This window comes from Gnatocerus cornutus, chromosome 9 (assembly GCF_029298725.1).
Source record: "Gnatocerus cornutus isolate USDA-ARS CGAHR chromosome 9, icGnaCorn1.1, whole genome shotgun sequence".
In the NCBI taxonomy this organism is placed as follows: domain Eukaryota; kingdom Metazoa; phylum Arthropoda; class Insecta; order Coleoptera; family Tenebrionidae; genus Gnatocerus; species Gnatocerus cornutus.
The window spans coordinates 7561718-7579533 of NC_142241.1; the positions used below are offsets into that span (position 1 = coordinate 7561718).

Here is a 17816-nt window from a genome sequence, read left to right on the forward strand (position 1 = left end):
GGAATCTTTTCGGCTACAAAATATCGAGCAAGAGTTATTACGATATTATCGTAAAGTGAAAGTTCTTCAAAGTCTGATAACTTTCTTTTAAGTGGGCTAGATGTGATTCAGACCAAATTTGGGCAAAATCATGAGATTTAGATGAAATTGCGTCTTCTTTTCGTGTGACCAACTTAAATAACAATTTTGGAGTATTCAATTGCTGGAACAAGTCGAAAAAAAGTTAAGAAAATTAACTTTTGTCGAGAAAAGGGTTGTTAGTTGCTTATATTATTACATTTTAAAGAGAATCATGTAAATTTCCTTGTAAATACTGGAAGATTTGGGGGCCATAAAAGTGAAAAGATAAAAAAAATAAACAAATTTAAAATGCTTGAATTATTGGTTGCCTATAAAATGAAAAGTTATTGGTACACATTCCAGTCCAGTTGTGCAGCTTTGAAATTACGCGCTAAAGTCACATTCCTGCCGAATAACACTGCGAAATAAATAAGGGCCAATTTTAGATATTGAGTAGGCTTTGTTGCCCTTCAAAGCACTTGAAATTTATCAACAAGTAGTTGAAAATCCTCTCAGTTGGCGTGGAATCCGTACTAAACGTCAAAACATGTAAACATAACCCCGAAGTTCCTTTTATTAAATATTTGATTCCTAATCCTCCCAATCCGCTGGTTTTTTACAAAAATGAAAAGACTCCACCGCTTCAATATCCTTTCCCTTGGAAAACCCCTTAAAATCTACGTCATTTTCATCACCATCCTCATAATCCTAAGTCTTGTCTATTTCTCTTATTTCAGAACGAAACTCCAACAAAACCGACTCCCGAAGAATATTTTTCACCATGAATATTTGAGTCGCAAAGAAACTCCTTTCCAGGGAGCAAAAATCGTGCATATAGACTTGAAAGGAGCCCCCTTGAAAGTGTCGTATTATAAAACGCTGTTTCCATTGTTATCAAAACTGGGGGCTACTGGGGTGCTTATAGAATATGAAGATATGTTTCCATACAATACCGCGACGTTGAAAAATATCTCTGCTTACAATGCATATAGTTTTGAAGATATCAAATACATTAATGAACTCGCAGTGGAGAATAAACTGGAAGTGATTCCGCTATTACAAACTTTCGGTCATTTAGAGTTTTTGTTGAAGTTGGAGGAGTTTAAAGATTTACGGGAAGTCCCTGAGTACCCTCAAGTGATTTGTCCCACTCATGAGAAGACATTGGATGTGATTATGGAGATGGTGGTGCAGGTCATGGATCTCCATCCTCAGTCAAGAGTTCTTCATATCGGGGCTGACGAAGTCTATTACTTGGGAATGTGCGATCGTTGTTCTAATATCATGACGAAATTTAACTTATCAAAGAACACGTTGTTTTTGGAGCACATGATTGCAGTAACTGGAAGGATCCACAAAAAGTACCCCAATCTCAAGATCCTGATGTGGGATGACGAGTTCCGTTCTTTTACTTTGAAAGACTTGAAATCTCCTCTTTTCAACGGCGTGGTCCAACCAGTGGTTTGGAAGTATTCCAAGGAGGTTTATGAAGAACTGGGCCCCAGTTTGTGGGACATGTATGCGGAAGTGTTCCCGAGAGTCTGGGTGGCCAGCGCTTTCAAAGGAGCGACAGGTACTCTCCAACTACTCTTTCATTTAACTAATTTTAAAAATAGGTAGCAACCAATACGTCTCCGACGTCACACACTACGTTCAAAACCACCGCTCATGGTTGTCTCTCATGTCGGAGTACAAGAACCGCTTCATTTTCGAAGGGATCATCATCACAGGATGGCAACGCTACGACCACTTTGCCGTTCTCTGTGAACTTCTACCCGTCAGTCTTCCATCATTAGCGATGAGTCTCCGCGTCATCTTGGGCTACAAGGATTCCCCACTGAGCCCCCCAACTGAGGTTGCTAAAATTTTAGGTTGTGAACAACCCTACGCTCTTATAGGGCCCGTTTTTGGTAGTCCCCGGTGTTCGTATCCTGGGGGCGACATCCTCGAAGGAGTTCTCAAATTGCAACAGCTCAGGCAAGAATACGAAAATATTCTTGAAGATTCAAGAGTCATCGGTTGGTTGAGTGAATATAATAAAAAACATGACTTTTCGAATCCTCAACATGTGCAGTCAGTGACGGCACCTGTGGGGAGGATTTGGGGGGAACTCGTGCAGGTTGATACTGAAATTACGGTGGCTATGTTTGAGGTTTATGATAATTTTACGATTAGCGAGTGGAAAGAAACTTATATTGTTCCGTTCGAGAAAGAATTGAAAGAAATGATTGACGCGAGGGAGAGGATTCTGGCGAAGACTTCATGGCCAAGAAGGCCGCTGCAAGGGTGTGATGGGTGCAGTGAGTTATAAACATTTTACATAGTTTTAATTAAAAAAAACCGACCAAGCAAAATAATTTGACAAAGCTGACACACAGTGCCAAAAATTCATAGAAGTGAAGACAACTTACACAAGAATGACAGGTTTTGGAATATTAATTGTGTTGGTACTATTGTTGTGTTGATTTCTAACCAGACCTGCCACCACATTATCGAACTCCCCAAGGTCTTTATGGATTTCTTAATTTGATCTTGGATATGTTGTGTTTATTGATAATTTTTTTGTTTTTTTTTCTACTCGTTATGAAGGCTGCTGATTTTTTTCCTGACAACGTTATACGTAATAAAATTTACGTGCAATAGTTTGAATTGTCTGAAATTTTTGAAGAGAAATATTCAAATATTGTTAACATTTTCATTCTCTAGTCTAGATTTTAAGACTTGTTACACTTTTGATTGTTTATATACGTTTGGTTTAGTTACAATAAATGATAGATCTGAGTCGATTACTTCTAATCACAACCCTGATTGCATGGACCTTGTCGATGACAATCACGTAATTATTCACTTGGATAACAATACTTTAAATAATAGTTTTTTATTGAATAAATATGGAAATTGTGCATTAAAAAACGGCACAATGAGACTCGTCGCTACCATATACGTCGTAATTGTGTTATGTACAGGAACACATGAAAGTAAGTTGTTATAATGTGATTTTAAGAGCCTGTGGAGTGTTTTTAGGGACCCATACTCGAGTAAAACGGTTTGTTTGTGATGTCCTAAGCCTAGAAGGGGGAGGCTTCAAGCTTAACCATGCCGGTTGTGCTGTGGTTTGTATCATTCAATTGAAAAGAGGTGGCTATTGTGATGAATATGGGGCCTGCATTTGTCGGGGCTGATATTTCTTGAGTTGTAGTTTTAACAGGAATAAAATCAAAAAGCGCCATCTATTGAGAGACTTGTTTTGTTTGGGGACCGCTGGGTGTGCCAAATTTATCAAAACCGGTGTTCCTGCACTTGACTATTGCTTTATTAAAAAGTTCTTAAAGTAGAGTGTTTCTTATGTAAAATATCATTAAAAAAAACAGCAACAATACTTAAATTAACTATAAATTAAGCGACTTTATAGCGCTATCGCACTATCGAGTTTTGTTTCCAGCTCTCTATTTTTGCTAAAAAATATAGCAAGACGAGGAATTTTAACCCGTTTTTATTGAAAAAATTGTGTTTTTCTTTGTGAAAATGTGATTGTTTGAGGGTCTCTGTTCCAAGCGAGCGCAGCGCCTCCTTTTGGCAGGTGCGTTGCCTTGTTCCGTCAGCACGGTCGGTAACGAGGTAACGGTTCTGTGTAAATTCCCGTGTGTTCCCGTCACCCTAACAGCCTTTTGTGGCTCCTTTTGTCCAGAACCGTGAGTGTAAAGTTCTGTGCCATTGTACAAAATCCAAAAACTCGCCATTTTCGCCGTCCCCGTCGATTTTCTCGTTTTTTGTGTGTTTGTTGTTTTATCCGCAAGAGGCCGCAGACGAACGTGACGTCACCACAAGCGATCAGTCAGACCAATATGTCGGCGTGTTGGTGGAACAAGTGATAGTTATTGTGTGTGAAATTGCAACAAACGGGCATCCAAATTGCTGAAACAAACGCGAAAAGACTCAACAAATTAGCAAAATGGCGTCGCATTGCATCGGCAAGGCGGAGTTCATAGTTGGTGGCAAATATCGCTTAATTCGGAAAATCGGTAGTGGCTCCTTCGGGGACATCTACTTGGGCATCAACATCACGAATGGAGAGGTAAACACTTGGGGATTGTTCTTGAAAGGGGCTCGTATCCACCCAAGACACGTCTTAACCTAAGTCGGTTCTTTGTTTCGAAAAAACACGAAACCAGTCCGACCGCGACCACAATGGCAGCCATTACTCCAACGGACCATCTTTCTCCTCCAAAAGAACCCCATTTGGAGATGTTTCTTCCTTTAACTAAACGCGAAAGATACGAGCCCCCCGTCTACTTTGTTTTGTAATCGTGCAAAAGTAGGTTACGTTACCAGGATATGGGCCTCCGTTGCGACACATTTCACAATTTTCACGCTTATTTGACCTTTGAAGGGGGCCCAAAGACTGTAACGAAGCCTGTGGGACGTGTATTCAATGCGAAAACCGCTCCCTTAGTCGTGGACGACTTTTTTTCCGTCTTCGCATTATCACATATTGATTGTTTTGGGGCTAATTTTCGTTTTTCTTTCCACGACAGGAAGTGGCAGTAAAACTCGAATCCATCAGAGCAAGACATCCTCAACTCCTTTATGAAAGCAAATTATACAAAATTCTTCATGGTGGCATAGGAATACCACATATCAGGTGAGCAGGTGACAATCCTTTTTTGGTATGGGTCATTCCACGAAAATTCCACCCATCAGCCCTGCTAACTTTCATAATTGCAACGTTTCATCATTAAGCGAGCACCCACGTTATGAAATGCCGTTATTTCAACAACTTTTGTTTTCAAGTCCGATTTGGTAATTGTTTTTGTTCGTTTCAGTTAAACATAAATAATTCAACAGGGCAAGCAGATTAGTTTATCTTTGGTGGAAAATGAGTGAATCACCGTTTGGTGGAGACTCATTGTGGACGGACGTCATTACCTATAATTGCGACGAAATCTCTATCTGACCCATTTTACACTTCGATTAATTAAAATTGTATAATATTGTTTTGATTACTCAACTCTTATCTCGGTAAAAGAATTAATTCGATTGGAACTGATCCGATTTGCGTCGACATTGATAACATTCTCGCTCTTGGAACATTTTTAAAAATAACAACATAAGGACACAAAATGTGCTTTCGTCCCTTGATTCACAATGTACTATCAAAGTCCCGTACTTGTTTTGCTCTATTTGCGCTTCGGTTTTTCATAAACAATCGCTTTGTCACTTTTAAACGTCGCAACTTTTGAATTAATCGTCAACCGTTAAACAAACTTTTCGTTTTTTTCCGTGTTCAGGTTGTTAATTATTTATGAGTCACGTTTCGGATAGTCGCGCCTGAAATTCAACAGAATACAAAACTATTTTGGATTTCTTAACTTGCATGCACTTGATAACGTATTCAGAATAAAAATAAACATCAGCTATTTTAGTCTACAATGTTTGCGCTTGTTAATAGACGTGTTTACGCTTATCATATTGATAGAAAAATCGATTTGGGAAAATACAAGCGATTTTGTGTGGTCGAGAAGGCCATGGACCTCGAAACGTACGTCGCAGCTGTTATACAACGTAGTTTTTGTTTCGATAGTCACCTCCGCAAATTGCATGTTTTTTATCGAACGTTATCAATGCGTTGTGTTATGAAATCTTATCAACGCTTTGTCGTCAAGTGACTTTGGTTTTTCTACTCCATTTGTTACGTTGTTTTAGCACACTTTTATCATTTCTTTGTTTTATAACACGATTGAAAAGGTTTTGACCGAAGACAAAACATCAACACACTTGCATTAATTTTATTTAGTCTGCTCTTAGTAATCGACCAGGGCAACAATAAAAGCGAAACGTGAAAATCTGTTTTTTTGATTTTGTGTTCTTTTGGTCCTTACAATTTTTCAACATTTTGAAAAAGTGGCCTTCGCGATTTCATCACTAACAGCCGACAAAATTGGGCGTCAAAGTAGGCCATGTCGAAACGTTTACGTCACGACGATTTTTGCAACCACTAATGCGTTTTAAATTTTGCGGTTCCTCAGCTTAATTTTCCGTAATTCAATTGTTAAATCTCCGGAAACGATGTACGACTTCTGCTTTTATCTTTCTCGGTCTTCTGACCCGAAAATTTGGGGACGAACGAAGGAAAAGTGCCACTAAAATAACAGTTTCTTTGTATAGTCACTTTCCGCAAATGCTGATAACACGCCATAACTAATTCGAAAGGAACTTCGCAGACAAGCAGCGACTTGTCATTTAATCTCTTCCGAACGTTCATTGTTCAACTTGCAAGGACTCGAAACCTTGTAAGAGATGCTTTGTTACGTCTTTACCGCATTCGTACGGTTTACATTTCACGAAGACAATTTGAGGTCAAATCAGCGAGCGTTTTGATAGTTTCGTCTTGAAATGATAACGTAAATTGCTTTACATTTAGGGCAGGCCGTGACTTCAGATCAGCTGTTGGTAACACTGAACATGGGAAATGTCAAATCTTCACTTGGCTGTTAGAATAAAAGTCATGGCTTTCTCTGATTATAAAATAAAATGATCTCAGGATAACTTCTGGCGGTTTGATTGCAACCTTGAATGACATTTGATCTACTATAGACGTGTTTCATTGGGTGTTCCGTGGCGACAGGTGCTCGAAACAACCGTTGTCCAACTGTACCGAATTACTTTTTTCCTTGGTTGCCGTTTTAGGATTACTTAAGCCCTAGAAAGTCGCATACGAAGTTAAGTAACCGAACGGAAACCGCAGATTCGTCGAAAAAAACTCGGTCGCGTTTCCGCGTTCGATTCTTATGAACTTGAAGGCAGTTTCGCCTTGGCGATTTTTTTGTCTCGCGTGGAGGGAACTTTTTTTCGTGCAATTTTTCGTGTCGTCGTCGAACCGGAAAACTGTTGGCCGGCCGACTTGGATTTATGCGTTTAATTAACGGCCGGCGACCTTTACAACAACAATCGACGCCCACGTACTTTCTCTCTTTGAGAAGTTTGTCATCGCGCGCCATCGCGACGTTCTACCGTTAAACAGCACACTTTTTTCAACTTGAAGTTGTTTTTGTTTAGGCGGCCATGATCGAACGAAAACAAAACGGCGTCACTTTCACAACGCCAACGACGATCTGATTCCGACGTGACGGATAAAGTAGGCCGTGAAACGGAAAAGTGTGACACTTTTGTTGATTTTTTTGTGTTTGGTCCTCTAATTCGGGTTGACCTCGCGAACATCGTTGCGAGTCGACACCTGTCGGAGGAGAACAAGATGGAATAAAGAGGATGCCGAATCTGCACGTTGCTTGCCCTCTCGACAAGTTTACGCAATCGGTCACGAGTTGGAAGGCACGTGGAGGAAGCGGCTGCAACGACTTTCGTCGAAGACGAATGTTAATGCAGCTGTTCGAAAAGTATAAACTTTTGATCCTCCAAGGACCAAAATTCGACTTTCCATTCACGGAAAATCGTAGCGTGCGTGTCCATCGCCCTCTTTCAAGACAAAATACAGTCGCTATCGTAAAATCGCGTGCACGTTTCCCAAAGTACATTAACCCTCGTTGACAACAATCAACTCTGAATGCACGTTTTAGATCCGTTTCGATTCCGATGACGGTGCGTGAGGTCTCATTCTTCCTAGATGGTCCTTTTTTAATTTCTAATGTCGAAAATGAATTGTTTTCACGATTTGTACGGTATCGATTGTCGAGCCAGATGTTTATTCAACTTGTTGGTTTGACCCGAATATCGCAGTTGCAAGAAGTATAGATTTAAAATAAAAGCACGGAGAATTTTCGCGGTTCGATGTTATTTTTGCGATCGAAGGTTACTTTCAGAGTATTCCATCTCTTGGAAACAATACGAAACAGATGGTCGAAAGATTTATTTTTGTTGGAGAGTGTGCGCTAAACGTACGTTGTCAATGATATCTATGAGTGTCCCTAAAGAAAAACCATTGTGATATAATTTTCGGTCGGGAAGAAACACATGCACGGTCGTGTGGTACGCACAGGCTGGTTCTCCAGTATCGCTTAATGACATCAATATAGGATATGATTGATAGCCTGTTCGAGATTGATTCCGCTTTAGGATCGTCTGATAACATCATTAAAAATGCCAATTTTATTGAAATCGTGTGTAAACCAACTAGCTTTCGGTTGCAATATTCGCACGTGTGCTGGGTATGAAATGTACTGTTAAGAATGGCGTATGATGATTTGTGTATTTGCAGGTACTATGGGCAAGAGAAAGATCACAACGTCCTCGTGATGGACCTCCTGGGTCCGTCGTTAGAGGACTTGTTCAATTTCTGTTCTCGGCGTTTCACGATCAAAACCGTTTTGATGTTAGCCGATCAGATGATTGGCCGTATCGAATACGTCCATTGCAAGTCTTTCATCCATCGCGACATCAAACCGGATAATTTTCTGATGGGTATCGGCCGCCATTGCAACAAACTCTTCCTGATCGACTTTGGTTTAGCGAAGAAGTTCAGGGACGCTAGAACCAGAATGCACATCGGATATCGTGAAGACAAGAATCTGACGGGAACGGCGCGATACGCCTCCATCAATGCACACTTGGGAATCGAACAGTCTCGACGTGACGACATGGAATCGTTGGGATACGTCCTTATGTACTTTAACAGGGGATGCCTGCCGTGGCAAGGACTCAAAGCGGCCACGAAGAAACAGAAGTACGAGAAAATTAGCGAGAAGAAGATGTCCACGCCCGTGGAGGTCCTGTGCAAGGTGAATTGTAAAGATTGAAGAGTTTCGGAAATAAAAATTGTTGCAGGGTTTCCCCGCCGAGTTCTCAATGTACCTCAACTACTGTCGCGGTCTTCGCTTCGAAGAAGCCCCCGATTATATGTACCTAAGACAATTATTCCGTATACTTTTCCGCACGTTAAACCACCAGTACGATTACACATTTGATTGGACCATGTTGAAGCAGAAAGCGGCAGCCACAGGAGGAACGGTGGCCGAAACGTCGGCCCAACCACAGACATCGCGAGTTGTAATAAATCAACAAACAGGTGAGCCCCGATTTCCGTTGATGGAAACGATCGAAATCTCGTTCAAATTAGAGCGCGATTTCGACTGACGACCTATTTAGACATAGTTGGACATTTTAAATAGTTTATATCTTATAGTAACCCTCTTTTCAGCGAACCGTGACAAAAAAGATGACGAAAAGAACAAGCAGAATTCTGCTAAAGGTACAGCTCACTATAAAACAACCCACCCTTCTACTGCAAATATTGCTAAAGTCTTTAAAGGTCACTGAGAATGTTGTTTTCGTTGATTTTATTTTGCCCTGTATTTCGGTTTTTTTTTTTCAATTTTACATAAATTGTTGTCTCTTGCGTTTTTTTCTTTGACTTCTTTCATGTGTTTTCTTTTTATCGAAATCGTTTCATCGAAGTAAGTGTTGAGCTTTTTTCTAGTCTTTGGTGACCGATGTCCAGGTGCGATTTCCCCCTTTTTTTTTTCTTTTCGTTTATTTCGTGCATTAGAGAAATCGCACTCATGTCTCACCTTTTGTTTTTCCTCATAGTCACGTGATCAGTTCGGACGCGACCAGTAGCTCTGCTAAGCTTCAAATCCATACTAACAGTGATTTTATAGTAATAAAAACGACAACATTTTCATTGCAGGTCAGCCAGTTGTCACGAAGCTTCTATAAAGGATCAACGCTCTCTTTAAGCAAAAGCACTGTTAGTTTTCATCCTTTTGTGTGTTTTCTCTGTAGCGAAATCGTAAATAAAGACCCGAGGTCGTTCAAGTGTTTTTTAACTAACCCCGGATGAAAACTAACAATCTAGTCATTGCATGTTGTATATTTTCTAACCAATCACGGATCGTTTTTATTTAATTGTTGAATGTGTCGTTGGGCTTTTTGTTTTGAAGTAACGAGTTGTTTTCTTCTAGGTAACCGTTAACCGTCAGCGAGTGGGTCAAACCGACTTCGAAAAAAAATAAAATCACAAAAATTTAAAAAAAAGAGGTTGTCTTAATGGACACTGACAATTTTATATAAAACAAAAATTAAAGTTTAATTGTGAGCATACACGAATTAATTTTTTTTACCCAGCGCGTATGGGGAATTGTATAAAAATATATAAAATAAAAAAGTTTAAGGTGTCGTCGGCCACTCACAAATAGGCCACGTCCCTCGATTATGTAAGTGGTGATGAGTGTGAGCGAGTGCAAGTCTGGCTGTATTATTTAATATGTTAAGAGTAGATTGTAAATTCAAGAAATAAGTGAGTACCGTAACGTAACTATTTGAACAAAGGGGAATTATACGGAACTCGTCGAGCCTACGACATTCAGGCGCGCTGCACCGTAAAACGTCGTTAAATGTGATCATTATTTGTTAGAATTAATTTCATTATTTGATCTTCGTTTTACCGTGTGGCTTGTACATTTTATAATAATGGTGTTAATGTATTTTTTTCTTTTGTTTATTATCTTGGTAAGAACTGATTGGTGCGATCCTTGAAGAAGTTGCTTTCCGTTCACAAAGTAACCCCCTACAAGAATTTTGCCACGAGTAAATCGGTTCGATGCACACTTCGAAAATTCTATCTACAAGTTCAAACATCAAAGTATAGTGTTTTAGACTATACGCTTCTTTAATCGCAGGCTGTGTAAGATTTACTTTGGTCTAATTTGTTGTTTGAGGTTATGTATATATTTTTTTCGGTTTTTGAAAGATGTATAGTTTTTTATTTGTGTTAATGAGCTATGCGTCTTTTTCTCTGTAGCTGCGTCTTGGAGCAACTGCCAACTTAATTGTCGATTTTTATTTCCATTCTAATGTAATCAGTGTGTGAAAATGCTCTATTATATTACAGGCAATTTACGAAAATAAGTTTATTTGTTAAATACGATTGTATATGGTTTTTTCTTCATTTATAATTAACTAAATACGCTATAGTTTTTACAATAGTTTTTCTCCTTTTTGGAGGGTCTCCCAAACAGACCCTTATTTTTAAGTTAATAACCACGTTGGATATTTATGTAAAAGTAACTCTCACAATGAGGTATGATTAAAGATTGAAATTGTAACCAGTTCTTTCTTTTTTTCCTCAAATAAAACAAAGCTTGTACATAAATCTTTTATTAAAAGTTATGAAATCATATAAGCTGTCCATTGTTTATTTCGTGGCGTAAACAATCAAGTGTCGAACAAAATTACCCAATTCCGTCTAATTACACATCTAATGGAATGCTTACAACTCTAGCGATGATTGGGTATAAAATGGCCGTTGTGAGTTTAAGTACACAATTAATTAAAGCCACTATATTTGAAATGTTGTACATAAAAAGAGGCTCAGCCTCTACTTAATTAATAAGGCAAGACAGTGTGCGGAGTTAGGTAATCGCACTCTTTAGTGCCATTTAGAGAGTACGTATTTTGGAGCACCTGTATGGCACATTTCAGAGGATCCATAGGAAACAAACTTGGAGCCCGCTCCTGGACACAACATATCAATAAATAATATGATAAGGTAACAAAATCGTTTATAAAAACATTTATTGCACATGATTCAATTCCGGTAGACTTCCGGTGCCCCCGGCCAGTTCGTGTACTTTTTCAGCGACTTTTGCCGCCAACTGATCGGCTTCGTCTCTTGTTGCTGCTTCCGCATATACTCTGACAATGTCTTCAGTACCGGAAGCTCGAACAAAAGAACGTCCTTTCTTGTATTTAGCTACCAAAGCGTCGATTTCTTGTTGTAGGCCTTCGGGAGTGACGCATATCCGTTCAGCATCGGTCGTCGTGATTACGTTTCGATCTTGCACGCTGACTTTCATCAGGCGATTGGGAAGATCAGTATAGGCTTCTTCCCATTGTTGGATATCCCAGCCTTTAGCGTGGAGAATCGTTTCTATCAAGAGCATGTCGGAAATGGCGTCGCCTACAGTCTCGTTGATGAGGTCGATGAGGTTCAAGAGAGCTTCAGCCGCTTGTCGCCGCTCGTCTGAAATGCTGAAAAGACGTGAATTTGTTTATTATTGTTGAAAAGTATACCTGCTATTCTTCGCGGTCTCTTTTAACTTGTCTTTGGCGTTGGTGCTGAAGATGACGGTTCCATGACCGTTGGCTTCGAAATAAACCCCGATGTCGTAATCTAGGGCTTTGTGGTGTAAATGCTTGACTCCGGTGGACACACAGGCCACCGGAACTCGGAGTTTTTTAGTGATATATTCAGTCGATGCGCCGTTAGCGTAGGCTGTTTGAACTAAACCTAAGTTGAGATCAATTCCGGTCTTTTCCAGGACTTCTTTTAGATAACCAGCGATTAAAGTCGCCATTCGGTCCCCGTCCAGTAAATGGAATCCGTTGTTTTCGTCCATGTAGTAATAAATTAGCCTATCAGCGTCGCCATCCACGGAACAACAACGTACATTCGCCTCCACGGGGACCCCAGTGGGAAACTGTTGTTGCGATTTGACGTAGTCGGCACCACACTAAACCAAACATGAGAAACTATATGACAATTTCTCCACACTTACCATGTAGTTTAGTTTGCCGGAACCGATGATGGCGTCGTTGAACATTTCGATTTTAAGCCCATTTCCTAGTAGTTCTTGGAAAAATTTGATTTTTTTCGCCCCCACACCGTTCGCCCCGTCGTATAAAAGTCGATTTGTGTAATTTCCGTTGGTGGTTGTTTCCCCGCGAAGTTTTAAGAAGGCTCCTGTTAATTTACGGTAGTAGCCTTCTTCAGTCGGTAGGCCGTATCTACGATTCGTGTTCTTACAAACGACGAAGTAGTGTAATTGGGGTGTGGTTACGATGCCATAATCGACGGGTTTTCCAGCCAAGGCGAGGACACCATCCATTAGAGACTTGGCAAGACTTGGGCTACTCGGACGCGTGTCTTTTCCGATGACGATCTCCACCCGGTCAGTCATAGGGATGTCATATTCTTTGATTATTTCGTTGATTGTCTCTTCAAGCTGGTCATCACTGAAAAGTGGAAAGGAAAAGTGGCATTTTTGGCACTGAGTGCGCGGCAAACTTTCCCAAAAATTCCATTCAAAACAATTAGGAAAATCTGGCAAATCTCCGCAATCTAATCTCCCTTATTTATCGCCGTAATCTTGGCACGCATTCCAAAATCGTGACTTTCACCCAGCATATGGCCAACATCACTCATTTTGTTTTATTTACAGCCGATTTACGACTTCCGCCACCCCTAACTCACCCAACATTGGCAAATTTCGTGGCCCATTTTTCCCAACTTTGCTCCAGCATTTCTCCCTTCGGATCCACTAACTTCACCCCATTGTCGGGCTCAGGGTTATGCGATGCAGTGATCATTACCCCGATAACGCCTACAACCCCTCAATTAAAAAAAACCTTTTTTCAGATTTTTACTTACCTCGCTTGTATCTGGCACGTAAGACCGCAAGCAACCCCATTCGGTACATAACATACCCCAAGTTGGAAGCCCTACGGTAATTAAGGATGACATAACCTCAAAGAATTTACTTACTTTGTGCGGAATCCGGCAGTTCCATATTGTATATCGGTTTTAACCGTTTTAGGATGCATTTCTCTAGCGAAGGCGTACACGGTTCTGTAACTATTATTTGCCATGCTGATAAAAACCACTTGAGAGAATGGTGACACCTTTTCTGGAAGGGAACGGGTGTGAGAGAGAAGGAGTGAGACGATGACTAATAAAGTATACCATTCGAAGTTCATAGCGTCTAAATGAATTTCAATTAACTTTCACTTATACTGAGGGATACAGGAGTGGTCAATGACTATTCATTTCTTCTTGTAAAATTCTTATTTACGTCATATACATAAAAGTACATTTGTTTTCGCCGGAATGATAAGATATGCGGACGGAGATTAACGTAATTAAAACATGGACGGAATTTCGATTTGTACAAAAAATTGTATAAAAAAAATAATAAAAAGACCTATAATCTAATAATAACAAGCGCGAGAATACTCGCTAAAACGGAGGCACTTATCGAGGCGCTTCCTGCGTGACAATCGACTATCCTGCGAGCCCTCAGGAAATCGCTCCCCAAATACTCGGCGTAATGACGCTTCGTGGGATGAATGACCTTCAATTGGGTTGTCGCGTCTTGGAATATCAAATCTGTGTAGGGTGGCTTGGACGAGAACATGCTGAAACTATTAAAGGCGTCATTGTCGTCATAAATAGTGGTTTTAGTTATATGTATTTATATCTTCAAAGGCTGCATTCTATTGATATCTCGAGTACATAAATAACACAAACGCATTGGTTCCCAACCGGATGATTTCAAGTTGAGTTACGTCGACGCAACTTATCTTGAAATCGACCCGTGCTAGAAACACTTTGTAATTAAAGTCTTCACTTTTTCCCTCCCCACATAATCACCTGAACTCATCCGTGGTCCTCCTCCCATAAAACGTCTGGGCATACAAAAATAAGTTAATAAAAGCATTGATGTGTGTCTCATTGTATCCGTATCCGCCTCTCGTAACGATCGCGTTGGCCTTGACTTTCCCCAAATTGCACTTCTCATATTCATTAATTTCCGCTCTGGTTCCTGAAATTCCCACTTTAGAAACCAACCACTTTAAATTACGTCTTATTACCATCCGGACATAACAATTCGAAGTCGTCGTTCAAATTATCTCTTGCCCACCACTCCTCTCGTTTCCCTCCGGTGTTCTGTGTCACTGTCGTGTGCGTGACAAAGGCAACGTGGCCTCCGCCTTCTACCAAACACCTGAAAGCTCCGGTGTGGCCATAGTAATCTTCAGAAGCATCTCGACGACAGTAACGGAAACTAGCGCCGTGGCAAAGGTCGCACATGTTGTCATAAGGGACTCCTGTGTTGTACTCGGTGCTTATAGCCCCAGGAACACAGCTTTTTGTGAAGTACTCAGCGGCGGCGCGGATGCTGTTACATCCATAAGGGCGAATCCATCCGTTGCTTATAAGGAAAGCGAGAGGGAACACCCAACCAGCAGCTGTGTTGATTCCCCCATGACACGTGTATTTTCCTAAAAAAATCTGATTAAGAATCATCAACATAAATGGCTCATTGGTACCTCTGAGATAAGTTAGTTCAGTGTCAGGATCCGATTCTTTAGCCACCGCCACGACGTAGTTTTCTGGTTCGTTCAAATTGTACACTTCACTAATGAAAGGAATCAGATCGAAATTCAAACCAGCAGTGTACACATCGCTAGGGTCTAAAACAGCGACGTCGGCGAGTCCGGACCTGATTGCTTGCATACAATTTATCTGGGAATGGGCTTTGTAACAGTCCATCTCGGGTTTCAACAGTTGGGCTTTTAGTGCCGTCTACAATTAGAGTTTTAATTGCGGGAACCATAATGAGGGATAAAACTTACTGTCATTTTCACGCATTTGTCCTTTTCGATGTCGGACGTTACGCACAGGGTCATCTTGTTTACAGGGCAGTTCCGTACTCCCATAATTACATTCATAGAGTTGCCTAAAAACGCTGAGTATGTCTGGCGATTCTCGTCGACGGGGGCTATGCTGCGGGCAGAGTCCTAGAAATAAAAACAGGTAAAAAATTACCAAAATTTAAAGCCCTTGTTACCTGGAAGAGCAAATTCCCGTGAATGCCGTACCGCGGCGACGACTCAAACAAACTGAACATCTCATAAAACGTATTATTGTTGTCATAATAATCAGGATAGGAATTATTATTGTAAAATTGATCCCGATTCCTGTTGTAGCTGCCGTCTTCATAAGGATCTATATTAATCCCGTATTGCTCCCTATTGAAAATGTGGGGCTCCCGTTCATACGGTCTGTCTGACGGTCCGTACCGATTATCATTCTGTCTATAAGGGTCATTATTCCGATCGTCATTTTGTCTAGAAGGGTCATTATTCCGATCGTCATTTTGTCTAGAAGGGTCATTATTCCGATTGTCATTTTGTCTAGAAGGGTCATTATTCCGATCACTGTTTTGTCTATACGGGTCATTATTTCTGTCGCGTCCATACTGGTCATAATTGTCGTTCTGGTCTCGACCGCCGAAGTTCCCAAAGTTTTGTCGCTTGTACCGTGAGACTCTTTGTCCGTACTGGTCGTATTCGGGCTGCGGTGTCCCGTACTGGTCGTTTATCCTGTTTCCATTCTGATCGTACTGGGGATCTCTCGTGTCGTACGGATTCTGATTTGGATCCTGATTGGGATTCTGATTTTGATCCTGATTTTGCGGGTTGTTACGGTTCTGATGGTGATACAATTTAGCCGCTTTATCTAGAAACAGTTGGTATTTCCCCCTTTGTTCGAAAGACGTGGCCGATGTGGTCACAACGGCATCGGTAGGCACACGTCCCCAATTACAAGACATGTAGTCATCAACGGGGCGACGACTACCGTCTTTACAAAATAGCTCAAATGAATCTTTGGTGACTGATACTGAAAACGAATCATTAAAAGTTGGTAATGAAAGGGTAACCGTACTAACCAAATTCGTCCACTGCTACCAACTCTGAAATTGTCGTATGCTTGAGAAACGCAATATCACCGGCTTCTAAGAGACATCTGAAAGCTCCCTCGTATCCTGAGTACGGATCCGAGCTGCTACACCTTCCTCCCGGGATTTTTCCTATACAAAGTTGGCACAACCTATCTGAGTTATCCCCAATGGGATTGTACTTGTCTGTTAGACAATTGACTGCGCACGACGGTCCGAAGTACTTCGTCGCCGACTTGACATGGTTGTTACAATCCGAGATTTCCATGCCGCCTTCGTTCAAGAGCTACAAATATCAATCAATACAATATTTTTTTCTTCAGAGATACACACTGTATATATAGGGACAATCCATCCGGCAAACTTTTCAACGCCGGCGAAACACGCCCGAGTTCCTCTCAGGTCAAACAAAGAATGCACATCAGGAAGAGTGCCCTTCTTAACCACTGCAACGGCGTAATAGTGTTGTAGTTTCCCTTCTAATACCTCCTGGGCGATCGGGACGAGACTGTGGAAGCGCCCCCCGTTGAAGACTTCCCCGGCGTCCAAAGTCGTGATTGTGGCGTTGCCTTGATCAAGGAGGCGCATGCATTCTTCTTTATTAAAGGCCTAAAAACACAAATTGAAACCAGGACTAAGGAAGCTCACGATCTTACTTGGACGCATTCGATTTTAAACCCGTCGTAGCCTACTCTGATCTTGTCTCTTTCATTTGCCATGGCAAAATTGTTACATTTTCGTTGTTCAGCGCGGCTGATGGTGCACCACACGAGTTTAATCCGTTTGTCTACGGGCTTTTTATTCTCGAATTGGGTTATTTTCCAGAAGTTTTGCGCTGGAAGAAAAACGTTACAAGCGTCTTCTACAGGAATATTTAATTTGTTATTGATGCATGGAAAGAAGTTAATACTAACTTTGTTTATTTTTGTTATGATTGAGGACTAGGAAAAATGCTGAAACTGAGAAAATGGGAAGTTGCTAATTGACAGTTATGAAAACAAGTGAGTAACATGCACGACCCCGCCTCCTTAACCTTTTTTTATCATATTACCTGCGCTTATCACTATCACGCTAAAAAATATCAACAGAGAAAAGTAAAGATAAGTCCTATCTCTAAAACCCATTTTATTGGGATTATGCAAATCTTAACACATTGATAACAAAAATCAGCAAACACGCCCAGACTCCACAACAACAAACTGAGATAGGGATATTTGCGATCTCTGTTTTCCACCAAAAATGACGTTGGCAACGATGACTCATTATAATTAAATGAATTAAATC

At 40.7% G+C, this 17816-nt stretch overlaps 5 protein-coding genes and 1 long non-coding RNA gene across 12 annotated transcripts; 3 read left to right on the forward strand and 3 right to left on the reverse strand.

Annotated features, from left to right (window-relative positions):
• The first annotated feature begins 422 nt into the window (after positions 1-422).
• On the forward strand, positions 423-2841 carry LOC148168448 (hexosaminidase D-like). Its single transcript, XM_088045157.1, has 2 exons — positions 423-1633; positions 1677-2841. The coding sequence occupies exons 1-2, from the start codon at positions 685-687 to the stop codon at positions 2369-2371; spliced, it is 1644 nt and encodes a 547-aa protein (XP_087901283.1). The 5' UTR covers positions 423-684; the 3' UTR covers positions 2372-2841.
• Positions 2842-2972: 131 nt separating this feature from the next.
• Positions 2973-3272, forward strand: LOC148168449 (defensin, isoforms B and C-like). Its single transcript, XM_088046547.1, has 2 exons — positions 2973-3038; positions 3085-3272. Exons 1-2 carry the CDS (start codon positions 2981-2983, stop codon positions 3240-3242), a joined length of 216 nt encoding a protein of 71 aa, XP_087902673.1. The 5' UTR covers positions 2973-2980; the 3' UTR covers positions 3243-3272.
• A 643-nt stretch (positions 3273-3915) lies between these two features.
• LOC148168450 (casein kinase I) lies at positions 3916-11117 on the forward strand. 5 transcript variants are annotated; one of them, XM_088046559.1, is made up of 7 exons: positions 3916-4135; positions 4596-4702; positions 8273-8792; positions 8839-9079; positions 9212-9262; positions 9701-9760; positions 9975-11117. In XM_088046559.1, exons 1-6 carry the CDS (start codon positions 4013-4015, stop codon positions 9727-9729), a joined length of 1071 nt encoding a protein of 356 aa, XP_087902685.1. In that variant the 5' UTR covers positions 3916-4012; the 3' UTR covers positions 9730-9760; positions 9975-11117. The 5 variants fall into 5 exon arrangements, with proteins under 5 accessions (XP_087902685.1, XP_087902686.1, XP_087902687.1 ...); XM_088046560.1 differs by lacking the exon at positions 9701-9760; XM_088046561.1 differs by lacking the exon at positions 9212-9262.
• LOC148168451 (uncharacterized) lies at positions 4122-4597 on the reverse strand. The gene is made up of 2 exons (XR_015770825.1): positions 4390-4597; positions 4122-4321 (listed from the first exon to the last, which is right to left on the reverse strand). It is a non-coding gene; the product is annotated as an uncharacterized LOC148168451 (long non-coding RNA).
• A 36-nt stretch (positions 11118-11153) lies between the features above and the next one.
• On the reverse strand, positions 11154-13841 carry nst (phosphoglucomutase 3-like protein nst). Of its 2 annotated transcripts, XM_088046555.1 has the most exons (7): positions 13754-13841; positions 13556-13697; positions 13442-13512; positions 13265-13394; positions 12570-13026; positions 12085-12524; positions 11154-12042 (listed from the first exon to the last, which is right to left on the reverse strand). In XM_088046555.1, exons 2-7 carry the CDS (start codon positions 13657-13659, stop codon positions 11586-11588), a joined length of 1659 nt encoding a protein of 552 aa, XP_087902681.1. In that variant the 5' UTR covers positions 13660-13697; positions 13754-13841; the 3' UTR covers positions 11154-11585. The 2 variants fall into 2 exon arrangements, with proteins under 2 accessions (XP_087902681.1, XP_087902680.1); XM_088046554.1 differs by having other exon boundaries at positions 13556-13782.
• Tsf2 (transferrin 2) lies at positions 13837-17760 on the reverse strand. Of its 2 annotated transcripts, XM_088046549.1 has the most exons (11): positions 17584-17760; positions 17447-17491; positions 17189-17367; positions 16866-17141; positions 16524-16818; positions 15642-16474; positions 15427-15591; positions 15121-15376; positions 14662-15072; positions 14441-14612; positions 13837-14211 (listed from the first exon to the last, which is right to left on the reverse strand). In XM_088046549.1, exons 1-11 carry the CDS (start codon positions 17654-17656, stop codon positions 13992-13994), a joined length of 2925 nt encoding a protein of 974 aa, XP_087902675.1. In that variant the 5' UTR covers positions 17657-17760; the 3' UTR covers positions 13837-13991. The 2 variants fall into 2 exon arrangements, with proteins under 2 accessions (XP_087902675.1, XP_087902674.1); XM_088046548.1 differs by lacking the exon at positions 17447-17491 and having other exon boundaries at positions 17584-17756.
• Between the last annotated feature and the right edge of the window lie 56 nt (positions 17761-17816).